At 48.6% G+C, this 18,974-nt stretch overlaps 1 protein-coding gene across 1 annotated transcript; it reads left to right on the top strand.

Annotated features, from left to right (window-relative positions):
* The first annotated feature begins 1,017 nt into the window (after window positions 1-1,017).
* Window positions 1,018-18,680, top strand: TH (tyrosine hydroxylase). Its single transcript, XM_056354372.1, has 13 exons — window positions 1,018-1,107; window positions 5,675-5,878; window positions 9,014-9,188; window positions 9,958-10,046; window positions 10,263-10,330; window positions 12,089-12,139; window positions 13,029-13,174; window positions 13,617-13,752; window positions 13,887-13,956; window positions 14,297-14,353; window positions 14,953-15,048; window positions 15,219-15,352; window positions 18,235-18,680. The coding sequence occupies exons 1-13, from the start codon at window positions 1,018-1,020 to the stop codon at window positions 18,392-18,394; spliced, it is 1,476 nt and encodes a 491-aa protein (XP_056210347.1). The 3' UTR covers window positions 18,395-18,680.
* Window positions 18,681-18,974: the final 294 nt, after the last annotated feature.

Here is an 18,974-nt window from a genome sequence, read left to right as displayed (position 1 = left end):
GCGCTGTGGTGGGCAGGGGTGCAGGCGAGCTTTCTGGCAGCCACCCAGTGAAACGCCACCGGCTGCCCTGCCGCAGGGATTTGTGCCAGCCCTGGCATGGTGGTGGCTCACATGCAGCAGCCCTGTGCCTTCCCGCAGCACTTGTTTGGGGTGGCAGAGCTGCTGCAAATCCCCCAGGAGGAAAAGCTCACTTTCACTCACAGCAAAACAGAGTCCTGGACAGATCCTGAGCTGCTACCTGCTGCCACAGCCTCAGCTGTCCTGGGGTGTTTGGTCTCTTAGGAATTACTGCAGGAGGAGCAAAGCCTTTTGGAAGGCAAAGGGGTTTTCCAGGTTATTTTCTCTAAAGCCCCTTTCATCTCTGAGGACTCAAGGGGTCTGATTCTGCCATTCCGCTGTCAGCATTACACGGCCAAGCCAAGCCATGAGGTGGTGGGAGAGCGAAGAAATGCACAGCGCTTGCAGGAGCATTGGGAGGTGCACACGTGAGAACAGCATCCACTCGCACGGCTGCCTTGGGGGAATCAGTGTTATTTTCCTATTCCTTTACTGCCTTGATGACAAGGCGAACAAGGGGAAAAACGGGCCAGAGAGGGGTGAATCTCTTCCTTTTATTTCATCCTCTCGTAGATCAAAATCCTTTCATGTAACTACCAAGCTGGGAAAGCAAATGTGTTGGACTGAAACACGGCATGAGAATAAACTTCATCAAGAAGAAAGGGGAGAAAAAAACAAGAGTAGCAATCTTTTGGGCACAGGCAAACAGGTGGGGGAAGCGTCTGGTCTGCGAAGGCAGGGCGTCTGCAATCTTTGTAGCGATTAGATTTAATGGGACAGAAACGTTTCTGTCATTCACATCCCCTCCTCCTCTCAGCCTGAGGGGGAGAAAGGAGGGAGGTGGTGACGGGGAGGTGGCGGGGAGAGGAAGATTTGAAAGAGTCTTTGACGTCAGCCCTGCCCTATAAAAAGCTGGCAAGGAGCTGGAAAGCGGAGAGCAGAGCTTGTGGAAGAGCAAAGATGCCAACCCCGAACATCTCCACCTCTGCAGCCAAAGGCTTCCGCAGGGCGGTGTCGGAGCTGGACTCCAAGCAAGCCGAGGCCATCATGGTAAGACAACCCTACCCCACTTCTTTCCCTCCCCCTCTGAAAACCACAGCCTCTTCCATAGCTATAGGCAGAAGCAGGCAGGGATAGATGGACCAACACTGCCTCCGTGGGAGTTCCCCCACATGGGCACCCGGGGGCTCCCGGCTGGCAAAGGGCAATACCTGGACAGTACTCTTCACTGGTACATGTGAAATTCAAACATTTAGGGGGATGAACACTCCAAGTAATGCAACCGCCCCAACCAAAAGCAAGGTAAATAACCCAGAGATCTCAGGCAGGAAGAACAAGGAATCCCCAGCATGAAAGCCAATTCGAAGATCTTAATGCTCCCTTGGTTTCAAAGCAATAAACTGCAGAGATTTCACCTGTTCTAGCATAATGAAAAAGTGTGGCTGTTATTTCAGACAACACACGAGGCACAGGCAATTTAATCAGTTTGTTCGCTGCTGCTGTGTCTGCAGTTTTGCTCTCTCCCAGCACATCCTTCCCCAATTCTGTTCCCAGCCCTCCCTGATGTGGTCTCAGCCCTGGGTTCAGCCCAGGGATTGCTTCTGCACACACCGGATTTGTAGGTGTCGGCGAAAGGAGAGGAAAAAGTCCTGCTGAGCTGCCAAGTGCCTTTAGAAAGCCAAGTCTGGCCAACCCCTTGGACTAGCTGTAGGGACAGGGACACTTCACCTCCTAACCCAAATGCCAGGGCAGGCAAGAGGAGCCCAGAGACTCCCAGCACAGGACAGTCCTGTAGGTCAGAGATGCGGCCAGGCTGTGGGTGACCCTGGAGGAGCCAGAGCAGCCGGTGGCAGCGGGTACACCGGGAGAGGACCCCCTCGGGGTGCTCAGCAGGAGGAAACACAGCAATCAGGCTGGGTTAGGGAGCAGATGTGTTTGGCAGACAACTGCAGGGTGACTCCAGCAGGTCAGCTGCAGAGCTCCCCATTTCCCTCCCCTTTGCCCATTGCCTTTTTCACCCACTCACCTCTTAACCCTGTGTGATGCTCTGACTCGATAAAATCAGCCACTACATCGACAGCAAGAGGTGTTTTGAAGAGTGGAGTGTGCTGGAAAGGAAGGGAAACACTTAGAAAACAAGGAGGTAAGCTTGCTTTCTCTAATGAATGGAAATCAGGGAAGGCTTCCCTCTCACACAACCATTTTCATTTTGGCAAAATAATGAACACTTAAGTGGTTCTTGAAAACCTGGTATTTTCCAGGCTGCTCATCATATTTGAGATACTCATTGCTGTCTGGAGAAGGGGAGAGTGTTTGGTTATTAAACACTCTGGGGTGCTGCTTCTGTTGGATGGGAATGGGGCCACGGAACAAAGGGGCCAGAGGAATTCGGGCTCACCAGGTGTGCTGTCAGGAGCGCGGCAGCCTGCTTGGGTGAGTGGCTCTTCCAGCCGGAAGCAGACGGGCGCCTTTGCATCCCTTCTTTGAATGGAAATTCTCAGAAAAATAAAAAAACAATTACAACTTAGTCCTGTGAGGATCCCTTTGAAAGTGGGCTGCCTGAAAATCTTTTCTCTCACTTAGTACAGGAGATCTCCACATCCCTGTCACTTAGTTTGCTGGCTTATACCAGGTAAGAGGCATGACTCTGCATTTGTATGAGACATCATGTGCCCCTGGCCCTCCCTGGCATGAGCATGGCCGAACAGCCACCCAGCCCCTGCCCACCACCACACCAGCTCCAGCAGGTTTGAAGTGTTCCCTTGCCAGGGACCAGCACCCTGCTGCAAGGGAAGTTGCAGCTGTGCAAACTAGGGGGAAAGAAAAAAGACCTTTGCAATCCCAGAACTCATCTACACTGGCAGGTATTTTACATATTGGCTGGGCCAGCCAAACATCAAACTCCCACGGCAAAAAAAATCTTTTGTTATGTATTTAGTTTTTTCTGCTGCTAATGGTTTTTACAAGGTGCCCTGGGACTGTGGCTGGAGCAGGATTTGGTTACAGAGCACACAAGCAGAGCCAGGCAGGAGACAGAAGCTGGAAGCAAACCAGCAGGAAGAAGCACCCAGGGAAGCAGGGGTGGGATGTTATTGTCCCCACACTGCAGTGAAGGAAACAGTCTTTACAATCCTTCCTGCTTGCTGCAAGTAATGAGCCAGGAAAAAAAAGCCAAAGGACTTTAACTCCAAACACAGTATTTTTAATGACACTGCTCAGGCTGGGCACTCTGAGTTGCAAAATTCAAAGACGGAAAGATGTACTAACCCTTCATAAGAGGTGCAAACTAACCCTTCGTAAGAGGTGAATGGCCGTATCAGACTCAGACCCCAGTTAGTCAAATAAATGCTTGCAAAATCAAATTAAAGCTTTCACTGTAGCTAGCTAGGCACTCAGGGAGCTAGTCTGCAAGGCAGTTTGGAAATACCATGTAACGGCACCTTCCGAAGAAAGGAAGGTATTTATCGTGAGAGGTCAGCGTGGTTAGTTTGTATGCCAGATCCCTAATTTCCAACAAAAGTAGGTAACACCCCAATGAGCATAAATGTGAAGGGCAGAGGAGAGGAGGATGAGAAGGGGAGCACGCAGCCAGGCAGCCCCTACCCAGCAGAGGAGGCAGCAGCCAGACCCCTGCCAGCCTCCTCTCCCAAGCAAAATTCAGCCTTTTTCTTTTTTTCCTTTTAAAATTATTTTTTAATTTACCCACCCAAAACATGCCAGCATGGAGCTAAGCAGCTTCCAGGACCCCTCAATAGGGACCAAATCCCCCCACTCCTGCTGCCAGGGTCCACCCAGTCCCAACACATGGGACTGACTGGTCGACACTGCCTCTCCCAGTGCAGCTTTCCAGTCACACAGGTCTTCTCATTATTTAAACTCCTCCCAGGTGGGTTTTAACCTTATTTACAGCCTAAACATGAGGGTCTAATTTCCCTCCTCCCCCGGGCTCCAACCCCGAAGTAAAATCCTGCTGCAGGTCTGCGCATTGGGACGCAGGGTGACAAACCACCCTTAGCTAAAGCGCTGCCTGGCTTGGGGCCACCGCAGAGCCCCGTTACAGCAGCCAGCACAGGGCTGTCTGCCCTGCTCACTGCAGGCACCTTCAAGTAAACACCGACTTAGCTTCAAAGACGGTAGCGATACAAAACACACTTTTAAGCTGAGCACACGCTCACAAGACTTCAAAAGTTATGGCTGAGGATACTTGTTAGATGTCTTCTCTCCCTGGGCGTGAACACCATCGATTCAGACGAGCAGCAATACGTGCTGATTTGTTAGAAGGTGTTTTTCTGTGCCACAAGGAATGAAGGCGTTGAGGATCAGCAAATATAATTTCAGAGGGGTATCTTTGTTAAAAAAGGACTGGGTAGAAGCATGTGGGCTGGTGCCTGGAAGTGCTGCATTTTTCAGGCTGTGTTTAAAATGTCAGCTTTACACAGCTAAAGCATCCCAAGAGGATCTTCACAAGGAACATTAGTAACTGACGGTGGGGCTTTGAAAAGCAGGGGAGAAAATGGGCTTAGTAATTGAGCAGGTTGCTTTTTTAAAAAAGAAACACTTCCCAAACTTTCACAAGGTAGAGCAGGCGCTGCTTGGTTAGCATCTATCTCTTTCTGAGGTATTTTCAATGTAATCAGAGAGAAAACGGCAACCGGTCCTGCTCTATATGCAGGTGTTGGATGGCTTTATGTGCTGTTCCTTCTTCCGTCTTGTCCCAGGGTTTCTTTTAACCGGTTCTGAGGGTTTGTCATCTAGTTTGAGTATTGAGCACAGAAAATTAGAATCACCTGAGCTGCCTCTAAATGGAAAACTGGCTGTAAAAAGACCAAGAGCAAACAAGTTAGTATATGAGCTATTTGTCTGACACAAGAAACAGCAGTGAGCGAAATAGTTTGTAGCTCACTATAAATATAAATGAGTGACCTAACATGACCCCCAGCACTGAGTTGCAGCATTTTAGGTGCAATTCCAAGTAGAAATCTGCAGGAGCTTGTTGGGACAAAACAAATCTATAGATCAGTGGGAGGAATTTATTTTCTGGGTTATGTGGTTGTGGTTCCAATTACACTTCAATGGGCAAACATCCACTTAATGTCAGAAAGAAGCCTTGTGTTGGATCCTGGGAGCAGTTTAGCTAAGCTGCCCTTGTTAATGCACCTGCAAACAGTTCACATTTTCTGGCCAGACGGCAGCTGTGGGTTTCAGCTGTCCCTCATAGTGAATCTTTTCTCAGATGACTTCATTTTTTATAATGCCTCTCCACTTGAGTTCATCAGACACTGAAAAATGCATAAGATTGTTTCTGATTTTTATTTTTTGAAGGATGTTGAAAACTGTTGCTAGGGAAGGTGAGAGGGCAAGCCCACTCTCCTCCAGTCACACTACAAGGATATTTTACACAGACTTTTCCTAAAGCTCCACATTGCCAAAAGTTCAGTTCTAAAACCTCAGTTCTCATCACCAGATCTTCCTCTACAAAGCCAGGCAAGTCAGTCCAACCTTTTGCCTTCTTCCTGTGCTGACACACATTAGTCAAACCTCATCCAGCTATCAGGGATGCCTCTGATCTCTCCTACAGCTCTATCACTAGTGATATTTATTTCTGTTCTGCCTTCAGTCTCCGCGGTTCATTGGTAGACGTCAAAGCCTTATTGAAGATGCCAGGAAGGAAAGAGAGGCTGCGGCTGCAGCCACTGATGCGGCAGAGTCTACAGAGACCATCGTGTTCGAGGAGAAGGATGGAAGAGCCATGTTGAACCTCTTCTTCATGCTCAAGGGAGCGAAGACATCACCACTGTCCCGTGTACTTAAGGTATTTGAGGTGAGTACTTAACCTGTTGTATGGGAATCAAGGAACACACTACAGGTTTCATGACTGTTCTGTGAGAAATATCACTCGAGTCTACTGAAGAAAACTCAGACCAGGTCTGCCTACTGCAAGTTATCAGCTAATTGTCTGATGTACCCACAGTCATGCTTTGCTCATGCCCCAGCGTGCCCTCACTTTCCATCACTAGAAATGAGCTGTACCTCTGTCTGGTAGTGCTGTTAAGCTCTGGGCTTAGCTTTGCTTTGCTACTGGATCCAACCACACAGTTTCACACCTACAATCCACACCCTTCTGGTTTGTAGCGTACTTTGACAGTCCCCTCCAACTTCATGCGCAGGGCTCCAGTGCCGTGTTCAAAGCAATCTGTGCACCCTGCATGGCTACAGGCCAAACCTGCCTTACTTGTGGGTCAAGGCTTTGGCAGACTCTGAATGGCATTGCCACATTGGTCTTTGGTCAAAGAGTTACAGGAACAACTTCACCCTGGGTGTAAAACTGGAATATTGATTTCAAAATTACCTCCCTGCTTCAGGGATGAATTTAATCCACATATTAAAGGTTCTGTTGGTTCCCCCCAGAGACATGCCCTGTATATGGATTTAATACCAAGGAAAACTGGTAACTAATTGAGCTTTCTCCCCCTAGCCAGCAATATAATGTTGCATTATCTAGGATCTCAGTGCCATGAATGGAAAAACTGAGATAAATGCTGCCTGTTTAAACAGTAATCAAAACATGACAACTTGCATTTATATAGTACATTTTCATCCAGGATGATTAAAAAAGTGTTTTGCAAACTGAGGTTCTGAGATATGTTTTATCTATAGTGGTTTAATTTCATTGACTTCAGCAGTGAAAGGAGAGGACAATTTGTTCCTGTTAATCAGTCATGTGGGTTTTAAGGGGCCTCCGGAGGTCTCTAGTCCAACCGCCTGCTCAGAGCAGGTCCAGTCACAGCAGGTTGCTCAGGGCTGTGCTTGACACATTTTGAATATCACCAAGGCAGAGATCCACAGTCTCCTTGGACCCCTTGAGCAATGTTCGACTGCCCTCATGGTAAAAAGATTTTTCGCTTTTATTTTTCTTTTCAATGTCCTTGCTTCCAGCTTATGCCTGATGCCTCTTGTCCTCCCACTGTCTACTTTTCAGATGAGTCTAGCTCTGTCTTCTTTATATCCTCCCACCAAGTACTAGTAGACAGTGAACTGACCTCCTCTGCTCCTTCACTTCGTAAGGTGGAACAAATCCAGTTCCCTCAGTCTTTATTCATACAGCATTGTGCTCCAGTCCCCTAAACATCTTGGCAGCCTTCCACTATACCAGCTACAGCACATCAATGTATTTTTTTTCTATGGGACATGGTACTCCAGATGTGGTCTCCTCATCCCAGATAGAGATCACTTCCTTTGACCTGTTGTCTACAGTCTTGCTACTACAATTCCGTCCATGGTTGGCCTTTCTCATCACAAGGGCATGCTGCTAGCTCACGTATTAGTACACATAACAATTATATAGCATCTTCTTCCCCATGAAATACAACCACTTCTGGGGTAAAACCAGATCAACAGCAACACTATACAGCAAACCCACTACCTAACAGCCCATGCAGTACTGTCTCTGATAATCTTATGAAAAGTGTTTAAGATCTTCAGCAATCACAAAACATCTTGCATCTCCTTTAAGAGGACTGTTGCAAGAAAAGCTGTTTTCTGGGCAACATATGTTTCTGTTCTTGTCTCAAGACTGAAAGAATCTCTTAAGACAAGCTTATCAGACAAAAACCTTGGTGTTGCCACGATTGGCATCTCCTTCCTAGAAGCACACAGTGCCAGATAAGGCATGAAAAAATGCATCAGTGTAACATTTCAAATACAACACACTGCTTAGCAGGTATGGAATATAGAAGTGTAGGCTCTTGTACTTGGTAGATTTTATGTTATGCTGCATCTAAAGTCTATAATGTAAACAATTTTTAAAACACCAAGCAAGAAACAGGTGCAGCTTATGTTCAAATGTTGTCTGTTTCTTCCTGGAGCAATTTACTTGCTGCATCAAGAGCTTTCCTAGTTATAAAGATCTTTGAGCGTGGCACAGATAGAGATTTAAATATAATAAAAAGACAGGCATGTCAAGCCACAACAGAGGAAGATTCATTTCCCAGATCCCTCTGGCAATGCAGGTACAACAAGATATGAAAGCAGACGGGCATAATGACATTTGCCTCATCATGAACCAGGCTTCAGGGAATCTGATTTCACCCTTCTGTATGTGTTACATGCAGCCAAAGCATAGGTAATGCAATCACGGCTGTCAGATTAATGCAAAGGTATTGATTGTTGAGGGGACAATGTAATAGTGAAGGTGGTAGGTACATTAAAACATATGGTCCTAAATTTAATTTACTTGTGGCATCACATCTGTTCCTTCTCATCTTTCTGCCTCTGATTAACAAAAGAAATCATGTCTCTTCCTCTACCAAAGATCTTGAAGAAACTTTGCAAAGGTTGGGTCATTGCCCAGGGACTCGGGCTCGTTACTGCCAGTTTTCACCGGGCTAAAGAAAATACCCACAAATCTAGCAGGGCCCTGGGAAGGCTGCAGGCTCCGTTTGGGGGGGTGTGTGTGTGGGGGGGGGTCGGTTCTGATGACGAGCCCCAGCGGGGTCGCTGCTGGCGGTGGGCCCGCACGGTGCCGGCTCCGGCCCGGAGCGCCGCGCCAAGGCCGCCGCTGAGGGGCCGGTTCAGCACCACGGCCAGCGCCGCGCGCCGGCAGCCCCGCCCCCCCGCCCCTCCCCCGCAGCCCCGCGGGGAGCCTCGGGGGGAGGGGGGGTGAAAGGAAAGGGGGGTCCGAGGGGGCGGCGTTTTGCCACGAGGGTTTCCCCGCCTGAAACGATCTTCTTTGTCCCTGTGGAGTCTGCGGGTAGTTCCTGACTGGCTGCACCAGCCGTCCGGGAGGAACTGCGGGACTCAGGGGTGAGTGTGTGTGTCCCGGGGCGGGGGGGGGGGCGGGGAGAAAGACCAGAGGGAATCTTTCCCAAATGTATCCATATGGACATCTTTGGGAAGTACCAGCAGGTGTTTCAAGCGTTGCTTCATGTTTTTGTTCTCCTTTTCCGTGTCCCAAAAGACATTTGAAGCCAAAATTCACCACCTGGAGACCAGGCTTAGCCGGAAGCCCCGCGAAGGGACTGCTGAACTGGAGTACTTCGTGCGTTGTGAAGTCCACAGCTCTGACCTCAATACCTTCATTAGTTCCATCAAGAGGGTCGCAGAAGATGTGAGGACCACTAAGGAAGACAAATGTAAGGAATTTATAAACTGTTTCGCTATGGCAGAGAGGCTGAGTTGTAGAAACAGGGGGGAGATTGTTATTCCCAGGAAAGGGGAACAGCTGAATTTGAGCAAAGCGGAAAAGGCTGCTGCTGGGACAGCCGGGTCCTGAAAGCCACTTCCCTCCTTGTCCATTTCTCAACAGACTCCAGAGTCCATCCTTCTGGTGCCAGATTGAAAAAAAATAGAAATGGGAGATGGACTTTCATGCTTTTCTCACACCTCTCCTACAGAGTTCTCCATTCCCACTCCAGTGTGCTATATTATAGATGCAAAGCAGTTTCCTACCTATGTGTCAAGAACTCTATACAGATCCAACACTGAACTACAACACGTTCCCTCTGCCACCCTGTTATGAAAACAGAGTGATTCTTATTGTAAAATAACCTTAGAGATCTGCAGTGGTTGCTCTGCAACCAGATGGCTCGCTGGATTTGTTTTTAATGTGAAGTCTGGAATCTTCAAGTAAAACCTGATTTTCAGCTTCTTGTTTACTTCTGTCACAAAATACTCTGCTGATGGATGGGCAGGGAAGTCATGACATGCAGATCATGGTACAAGAGCATTGAGAGTGTGGGACTACTGCCTGGAGGGCACAGCTGTGTCCTGTCCTGTTTGGTGTGTGCGTGCATTTGGTACCCCAGGTCAGATGTATCTTATTCAGCCTCACAACCCCTTCTCAGCAGGGGATGCTCTGTCTTCACTTCCACAGCTGTTTTTTCTCTTTCTCTCTCCCCACAGTTCACTGGTTTCCCAGAAGGATCTGCGAATTGGACAAGTGCCACCATTTGGTCACCAAGTTTGACCCTGACTTGGATCTGGATCACCCGGTGAGTTAGTCTGAGGGGGCACATCCTCACACCGGAGTCCTGAGCCTTCCCTCGGAAGCAGGGAGCTGGAGAACACCTGTTAGTGCAGCTGCTCAGGGGACTGTAGTGCAAGCAGCACCATGACAGAGGTTTCTCCAGCCAGTGATGAATTCTGTTGGGTAAGAAATTTTGGTAACCGATTAAAAATCCTGTCTCTGTTCCTATTTGTCATCACAGGGCTACTCTGACCAAGTATACCGCCAGAGAAGGAAATCAATAGCAGAAATTGCTTTTCACTATAAGCAGTAAGTCTCTTTCATAACATCCATGCAGGGATAATGACATGTTAATGCAACTTGTTGGGAAGTCATTGTGCTACCTGTATGAGATCTCTTTTTTTATGTTTTGTCTCCTCATTCAGCCTTGACATTTCTTTTTGTGTCCCTCCTCTCTATGCATTCCAGTCTCTTTTCAATTAAAAAATGTCTGTGACCATTAATTCATACACTGATAAAGCCAGATTAGACCTCCTGCATAACAAAAGCCACGTATAATTCCACCAGACATCAAACTTCATTTTGAAATGTGACATCTCTTTTAGAATGACATCTAGTTTTGACATGGATGTTTCAATGACTGAAAAAGCTACCATGTGCCCAGAAAACTTGTTCCAATGGTTCATTATCCTGGCTGTGAAAAAATGTGGGGTTTATTTCTAAACTGAGTTTTGATAGCTTTAGCTTTCACCCAATGGATCATACATGTCTTTCATCTGCCAGATTGAATTCTGCTATCAGATTATTATTTTTTGCTATGAAGGTATTTATAGACTAAATGGTTCACCTCCTAACTCTGTCTGATAAATTAAATAGATGCCAGTAATGGTCTCATCATTGTCTTATATAGATTTAAGACTGTCTCTTGTAGTCCTACTTAATACTCCTGTTCTGATATATGCAGTGATAGCACTCAGCCTCTTCACTCCAACATCAAACAGAGCTCTAATATTCAGCTGGGTTTGTAAAATACTCCATAGACCCTATTCAGTAACACTGCCTTCTACCATAGCATCTCCATCTCTGAGGACTTTAAATGGAGATTTCTGTAGTGAGGTGTGCTGGAAGCAGACTATGGAAATTACATGGGTCACCTTCTTGAGCTATCCCTGCAACCAGTGTGATCCTGGCATGGCTTTCTGTCCTGTTAGGCTTCATGTTCTTTGCTGATTTGAAGCCCAGAATATTGACATTGATGTTTTTATCCTATACTAATACTAAATGCACAGAAAGTCACCGTGCCAACAAGAGAGTCCCAAGGGACACAGGAACAAATGCTGTCCCGAGATGATGCACCCATTTAAGATGTCTTCTCTCATACCTCACCTGCAGGGTAGCATTTATGAGCCACTGTGTAGCATCCCTTCAGGCTGTTAATGGAAAAGGAGCTATGTTTTTTTTCTGTAAATTCTGAATATCTCATTTGTTCAAATACAGAACAGAAGGATTTAGGAAATACAATTGCTAACTATGATGGAGAAAAGGCAAAAGTGTCAGTCTTCCTTAGTTCCTACTTAAATCAATGTTAAGATTTTATTTTCCTGCAGTCCTTAATCTTACTGTTAACATATTTTTCTGCAATTCAAATGCATTTCGTTTTCCTTATTAGCTGCTTTTATTTCCCGGCCACTGATTCATTCTTGGAACCATCAGCCCCCTGAAGTGCAGGCACATGAAATTAATTTATTTTCACACAAAGTTTCCTTTTTTTCCAGTGAAAACCATTTCCCCCCCCTCCCCTGGAAAATATGCCTGCTAAGCTTTTGCTCATCCGTTGTTCATTTATAAGCTCTGGCTAGACTAATGCTTTCCTCTGCGTCTATTTGTGGCACCTGTACACATGGCCAAGTACTAAGGCTTTGCCTTTCCTGTCACCCCCGTGTTTGATTTTTGATTTAAGGATTGATCAACGCCCTGCAGAGCTTCTCCAAAGTGCTTCCTTCTCAAAGAGGAGAGGAGCCTGGCTTGTGCTCTGCTGCTGTCAGTAACAGTGTGTTTGCCTTGCAGTGGGGACCCGATACCTCACGTGGAGTACACGGCAGAGGAGACAGCTACCTGGTGAGCGCTGATTTCGTCTGTGACCTTTACTGGCTTCACCACTAGAAGCTGGGAATCAAAACGTGAACAGTTAGAGTGTGACCTATTGAAAAGTGTACCAGGAATGCAAGCACCCTACTTAACGGCTTGTTATAAAAACCAGTAACTCATTGCATGGTGTTTTATGGTAGGGACTGCATTTGGGAGAGCAAGCTACCTCCAAAACAGTGCTGCTCTGTCTCCTGCTCTCTTGTGGCGGCACTGAGAGCACTTTCATGCTTCAGCCCCCAGGATTTTCCTCCAGAGGAGCCTCTCCAGAGATTGAGGCAGATGATCTGGAGTTCAGCTTCCCTCAGGGGACCTGCTTTATAGCAGCCTCCAAAAAAAAAGGCAGTTATCATAGCTGCAGAAAGATGTATGAGGCCCGTGGTGAATATCCGCATGGTACCTCACTAGCCTCACTTAGGAAAATGCTTCCTTTGGACCTGGTTATTTCCAGGAGTGCCACTGAGGAGTGTTTCTGGAAACAAGACCAGCTCATAGGAGCTGAGTACACAGGCTCCTGACAAGGCATCTCCTGGTTATATTGACTGTCTCCATAGTACAACTTCAGGAGCTAACCTACAGGGAATATTTTAATTCCAGTTAATACATTTTACACAGTCTTCTGACCTTCAAGGTTGGAAATAGGTCTGTGGAGATACAACCGCCGACTTTACAGGGTCATTTGAATATGTGTCTGTATGTTTACACACCCCTGTCAGTGCACACATAGACACAGACTTAGCGGTGGAGAAAGGCAAAAGGGCAAGAAACCTAGAGGAGTGAGTCCTTAAAAGCGTGTAACCAGAGGACAGGAGAGGACCAGGCACATCAAGCCACTGAATGTCTGCCACCTCTTGTCCTGAAGGAAAGAGGTGTACAGCACCCTGAAGAGCCTGTACCCCACCCATGCCTGCAAGGAGTACCTTGAAGCTTTCAATCTACTGGAGAAATTCTGTGGCTACAATGAGAACAACATCCCTCAGCTGGAGGAGGTCTCCCGCTTCCTGAAAGGTGGGTATGAGTCTGGGGGATCCAGGTCCAGCACGTGCCGGGGCTCCACCACTGTGGTGGCAGCTGCAGCTGGGAAATGCAAACCCAGAGGAGGAAGGTGTGAGCTGAGATTTGGGGGGAGAGCTGGTGGAGGCTTGTGCACTGCCCAGAAAAGACAGGGGTAGAGCCCAGGCAGGGGGGACTGCAGCTCAATACAGTGCAATGGAAGGTCAAGCCCGTCAATGATCCCACTGCAGCACCTAAAGAGCAGATGTTGCTCCCTAATAGCAAAAAGAGCAGATGTTGCTCCCTAATAGCAAAAAGAGCAAAAAGATTTGATTTGGCACAGCAGAAGCCCTTTAGTTTCCAGCACTGATGCTTTTGCTGTCTGTGCCGGGAACATGGGATGCTGGCACAGCCTGTGGGCCATGCACCCCTGCGGAGACGGTCTGTGCTGTTTCAGAGAGGACTGGCTTCCAGCTCCGGCCGGTGGCTGGCTTGCTGTCGGCACGGGACTTCCTCGCCAGCCTGGCCTTCCGTGTCTTCCAGTGCACGCAGTACATTCGCCACGCTTCCTCACCCATGCACTCCCCTGAGCCGTGAGTATCACCCAGTCCCCATGGCCTCCCTCGCCCGTGCATCCTACCTGGCCAGCAATTAATTTTTCTCTCTAATGGACAAACTCTGTCTGCTGCTGACTGTGTTTTCCTCCTTTCCCCCTGGGCCTCGGCAGGGATTGCTGTCACGAGCTGCTGGGGCATGTCCCGATGCTGGCTGACAAGACGTTTGCCCAGTTCTCTCAGGTAAGGGGATTCTCTGTGCACTTGCCCCTGAGAGGGCAGGGCATGAGGTGGGAACCCAAACCGACCCCAGTGTCACCACCTAAACCCTTCTTGTTCTAGGATTTATTTGTATTAAACACAATGTTCAGGAGCCCTAGTGATGGAACAAAAACCCTAAAACAGAGTCAAAACATCAGACTCTGCAGCAAAGCATTTTTAGTGTGAGCACGGTGGAGCCCCAGCAGGTGCATGGCAATGCAGGGCAACAAAGCCTGTTGTCTCAAGGCAACAAAGCAGAGCGACCCGCACAGCGGGCCTCGGACCCGACCTGTCCTGACGCTCGCCCCTCTTCTCTTCCCAGGACATTGGGCTGGCATCTCTGGGAGCAACTGATGAAGAAATTGAGAAACTTGCTACAGTAAGTTTTCCTCTTTGCTGGATGGGGGCCCTGAGCCCTCCAGCAGCCCTTCTGCAGTAGCAGGGAGACTGGTCCAGCCTGACCACCGCAGATCTGCAGCCCCAGAGCCCCTGCCCGAGCTGCCCCAGCCCTGCCCTTTTACAATGATCACGCAGAGCAGAGATCAGTTAAAGAGCAGAGCTCGCTTGCACGTTAACCCAGTTTTCTTGGGCACCAGAATATCATCGAGCATCGTATTTCTAACAGCAGCACTGCTGGGAGTCTTTGGGATAGGATTAAATGACATCTGCTTGCTTTGGCTCTCCCTCGACAAGGTGACCTGTCCTGCTCCAAGGGCACCGAAGGGCAGCACCACACTGCAGCTGGGCACGCAGGGCACCAGCCCAGGGACACTGTTCCCATCTGTCACGGCGTGGCAGCAGCTTAGTTTCACAGTTTGCTCTGGCAAATGGGTGCAGGGTGAGGAGAGGGGACAAAGTGCCAGATGCCCCTTCATTTAAACAACCTCAGACCCCAGCTGCAACACAAGGGCTCAGAAGTGACAGTGAGACAAAGATGAAGAGCTGTGTTTCTATGCATTTTTCTTTCTCCTTTCACAGCTTTACTGGTTTACAGTGGAGTTTGGGCTCTGCAGACAGAACGGGATAGTCAAAGCCTATGGAGCCGGGCTCCTGTCTTCCTACGGGGAGCTCATAGTAAGTCTCAGCACAACTTGCCTCTCTGCTCTGGACCCTACACAGCAAAACCCCTTCTTCCTCTGCACAGCTCCAATGACCTTACCCGATTCATTCTCACCTCTGTCTATCACATATGTGCTCTTTGATCCCCTGAATTTCATGCTGGCATTTTTCTGCTGTGTCCGTAGCACTCCTTGTCAGATGAACCGGAGGTCCGGGACTTCGACCCTGATGCTGCTGCTGTTCAGCCCTACCAGGACCAGAACTACCAGCCCGTATATTTTGTGTCCGAGAGCTTCAGTGATGCCAAAAGTAAACTGAGGTAGGACTGGGCAGTGAGAGAGATCCTAACAGAAGGAAATGAAGCTGTAATATACTGAAAAAGGGCTTGACACCGTGGCTGCTTTCAGTTCAAGGTCTCAGAAGTATTCTGGAAACTGTTGTCAGGTCTTTCATAGTGAAGTGATTCTCCAGTTCTTACAGGGCCCAAATTTGGTCCCTTGGATTTGCCTAGGAGCCCCCCCAAATGTGCTGAACTCAGTGATGTGGGTGTGGAGGAGTGGGTTGGGGTGGGAGGCACTCTTGGACCAAGGCTCCGGGAGTGAGAGCAGGGACAAATCTAGCCTGTCTGCCCGGTTCTCCCAGGAAGGAGTTACAGACTGTCTCCCACTAGTTCCTAGGGGAAGCCAAGCAACATAGCAGAGGGCTGGCGGTCCAGAAATTGGAGAACCAAGCCACCTACCAGCACCCCCTCTGCTTCCTTGTTGCAAAAGGGCCAACTGATACAGGTCAGGTACTGGCTGTCCTTCACGGCAGCATCTCACCAGCTCATGTCCTGAAACACAAGCTTCTTCATCACGTAAAGGTTTGCTCTGTGGGTGAAAGTTTTAGGAGAGGGGTGAAGAGCTTCTCAAAACGGTGCCAGTCTCTGCATTTAGGATGCAGAAAGATGTTTGTCTTTCTGAGAGCTGCTGGGCAACTTACCCATTTATCATTCAACCAGCAGAGGAACCCTGAGGCATTGTTAGTAGCTTTTACACAAACAAAAAAGATTTGCTTGACGTGGATAGATTTATCCATGGAAAAAAAGCAACTTTTGCCTCCTAGACTGGTTAACGTGAATTAGCAGACCCCAGACAGCATCCCACTGATGCAACTGGGTTTCCCCACCCCATGGGACTGCATACAGGATGGAGAGGGGCATCTCTACCCATGGACTATTTTCAGAAGAGTATTTTCTTGGTCATGCTCAGAGATGCCCACAAGAGGAAAGCTCAGTCCTTTAACACTGACAGGAAAACTTTGCCTGTACTATTTCATCTTGGATTAGGAAAGGGACAGAATGAGGCAAAGTATTACACAACATACATGACTTTGCAGCTCCTGCAAGTGGGGTATATTGGGTACATAACGTAGCACGTACTGCTATATTTCATCTTCTGCTTTTATTACTCTCACTTGCCCTGTTCATACAACCTGGAGTCCAACTGCTCAAAAGCAAGAACCTGGGGAGCCCATCCTCTCACACACTAGGCTGCTTTAAAAAACCCCACTGTTGCCTAATGACTCATTTCCTTGCATTTAAAAAGGAAAAATACACCACATAGACAGCCAAGATTAGGCTAGAGAATTCTGACAGCAATGAGTGCTATAAATGATGCTCTTTAAAGAGCTCAGAGACTGCACAGATGTTACCCTATGAGGAGAAAACATTAAAACATCTATATTTTTTGCATTACTAGCAGCTGCCACCACAGAACTGATTGTCAGCGTTATCCCTCAAAAACAGCTTCTCTCCCAGAAAGAAAACTTCCTACCAGTTTTCCAGGGTGAACATGCCCACTCAGCGCCCTTCTCAGACGCCCGTGTTGTACTTGTTTGCCTCAATAAGGTGTCAAGTGAACACCCCTGTGCTGGAGGGCAAGTTTCCAACCCTTAGCAGCTGTGCTGGGAGCCACCCCTGTGGCTGATGGTGTTAATAAGCGAGGTGAGGGGGCCTGACCGGGCAGAGCTGAGACAAGCCGCATCCTTTAGGAGGCTGCTCATGTGAGTGTGCAGCCAGTCCCCCGCCCCCTCTCCCCGGTCGCGCTCGGGTTTGTGTCCCGGCAGGCAGGTAACCCCCCTGTTTGGCTGTGTCTGGTGGTTCCCCCGGACCCTGGCGGCTCGGGGCTGGGCTGCCCCGCCGCCGGCGGTACCAGCCAGGGCAGCATCGGCCCGGGAACGGGATGCGCTTCCCGCTGGATGCAGCGGCAGCCCCGCGGCAGCCACAAGAGGGTACCCTAAGCCAAGCGATTCAGGAGCGAAAGGGTGCAGCCTCAGCGGAGGCGAGGAGCAGGTCTGTCGCTAGTGCTGTTTGTCCCCTCACTGTCCCAGCATGCGATTGTAGCCTTGAATACCGAAACGTAGAGTCCCAGCTCCACACTTACACCGCCGCTAAAGAAAACAAAGAACCCTGCCTTGCCAAGCGTACAAATCTTACTGTTGGAGGTGAACAAGAGCAGCTTTGGGGAAGCCTTACCCTCTGTTCATTGTCACTTGACCATGCACTTCTCCATCAGAAAGGTAGCAACAAGGACTTCTTCTTGGGAGGCATCAGGTAAGGTCAGCTCCTCGCTGAGGTCTAGGCTCCAGCTGGCTTAGGGTACAGTACTGCAGCTTCGTTCCAGCTCATGGTGATGCTATTCCTATCCTCTTGGCCAGGCCTGAGCCACTGTCTGTCAAATCTACCCTTAAGACGGCTCGCAGCTAATTCCCCCCTCCCCAAGCAGAGATTAGTCAATAAATGAATGTCAGAAAGGATTTGAGAATATAATACTATAGTACCATGGGCTTTCCCTGTAATTAGCTTCTAAATCTCCTTGGCATTTTTGGAGGGGGAAAAAAAAAAAAAAGGTATTGAAGCAGAGGTTGCCTGGCATGGAAGTGACCAGTTCAGCGTACCCTCCGGTTTGGTGCAAGCTCACGTGTTCAGCCCACAGAAACCTGCAGCCAGACTCATGGTGTTTCTTGTTGAACAGGAGGGGCCTCAACTACTGCCATGGCCCTGCAGAGCTGGAAAGGTGTGAAACCAGAACTTTTGTGCCAGCTTAGAGACTCTGCCTAAAGGACGTATTAACCTGTTGTGATGTGGGTAAATGGTGATGGGTACGAGGGAGGCTCAGGCCCCATCTCTTGTACCAAGCCCTCTACACCCTTTCCTTGCAGGAGCTATGCGGCACACATCAAGCGGCCCTTCTCGGTTAAATATGAGCCCTACACCCACAGCATCGAGCTCCTGGACAGCCCTCAGACCATCTCTCACTCCCTGGAAAGCGTAAGGGATGAGCTTCACTCGCTGATTAATGCGCTCAATGTTATCAGTTAATACAAGAACTGGGCTCTTTCCTTCCCCTCTTCCCTTGCAGCCCCAAAACTGCCTGCTCTGCCCTTGCCTAGTTCCCAGCTGATAACGCCTACCTGTCTTCTCCAAACGTTTGCACCGCTGCCTGTCACCATGTGACCCCAACAGCTTTTCACTTCCGTACGTAGGGCCAGCTCAGAGGGGGGCGGAGGGATGGACCCAAAGCCTGCTGGCTTTTTGGGTAGCTTTTCTATTGACTGCTGAAAGAGGCTTAACGCAGACCAAAAGCGTGGCCAAGCTACAAAGTTGAAGTCAAGAGCTGTGTGCTAGGCTCCTGGGTGCAAGAAACAGGAGAAAGGCTTCTTTATTAAAAAAAAAAAAAAAAAAAAAAGAGAGAGAGAGAATCTATTTTTTGCAGTTTGAGAGAATAAATTAGTCTGCTTTTTTAGCCCCAAAGCAACTCCTATGGCAACTTGATGAAGGACCCTCAGTCCCCACCATCTCCCGGCTTTTGCAGCCTCATACATTTGAGAAATGCAGAGCTGCCCTAGAAGCTTTGCTGCCTGAACCAACCCAAAGAGGTCTGAAATTTCACCTTCTCGTG

Source organism: Falco biarmicus, chromosome 10, assembly GCF_023638135.1.
Source record: "Falco biarmicus isolate bFalBia1 chromosome 10, bFalBia1.pri, whole genome shotgun sequence".
NCBI classification, from domain to species: Eukaryota; Metazoa; Chordata; class Aves; order Falconiformes; family Falconidae; genus Falco; species Falco biarmicus.
Note: the sequence above shows the minus strand (reverse complement) of the source record. Positions and strands in the feature narration are given on the sequence as shown.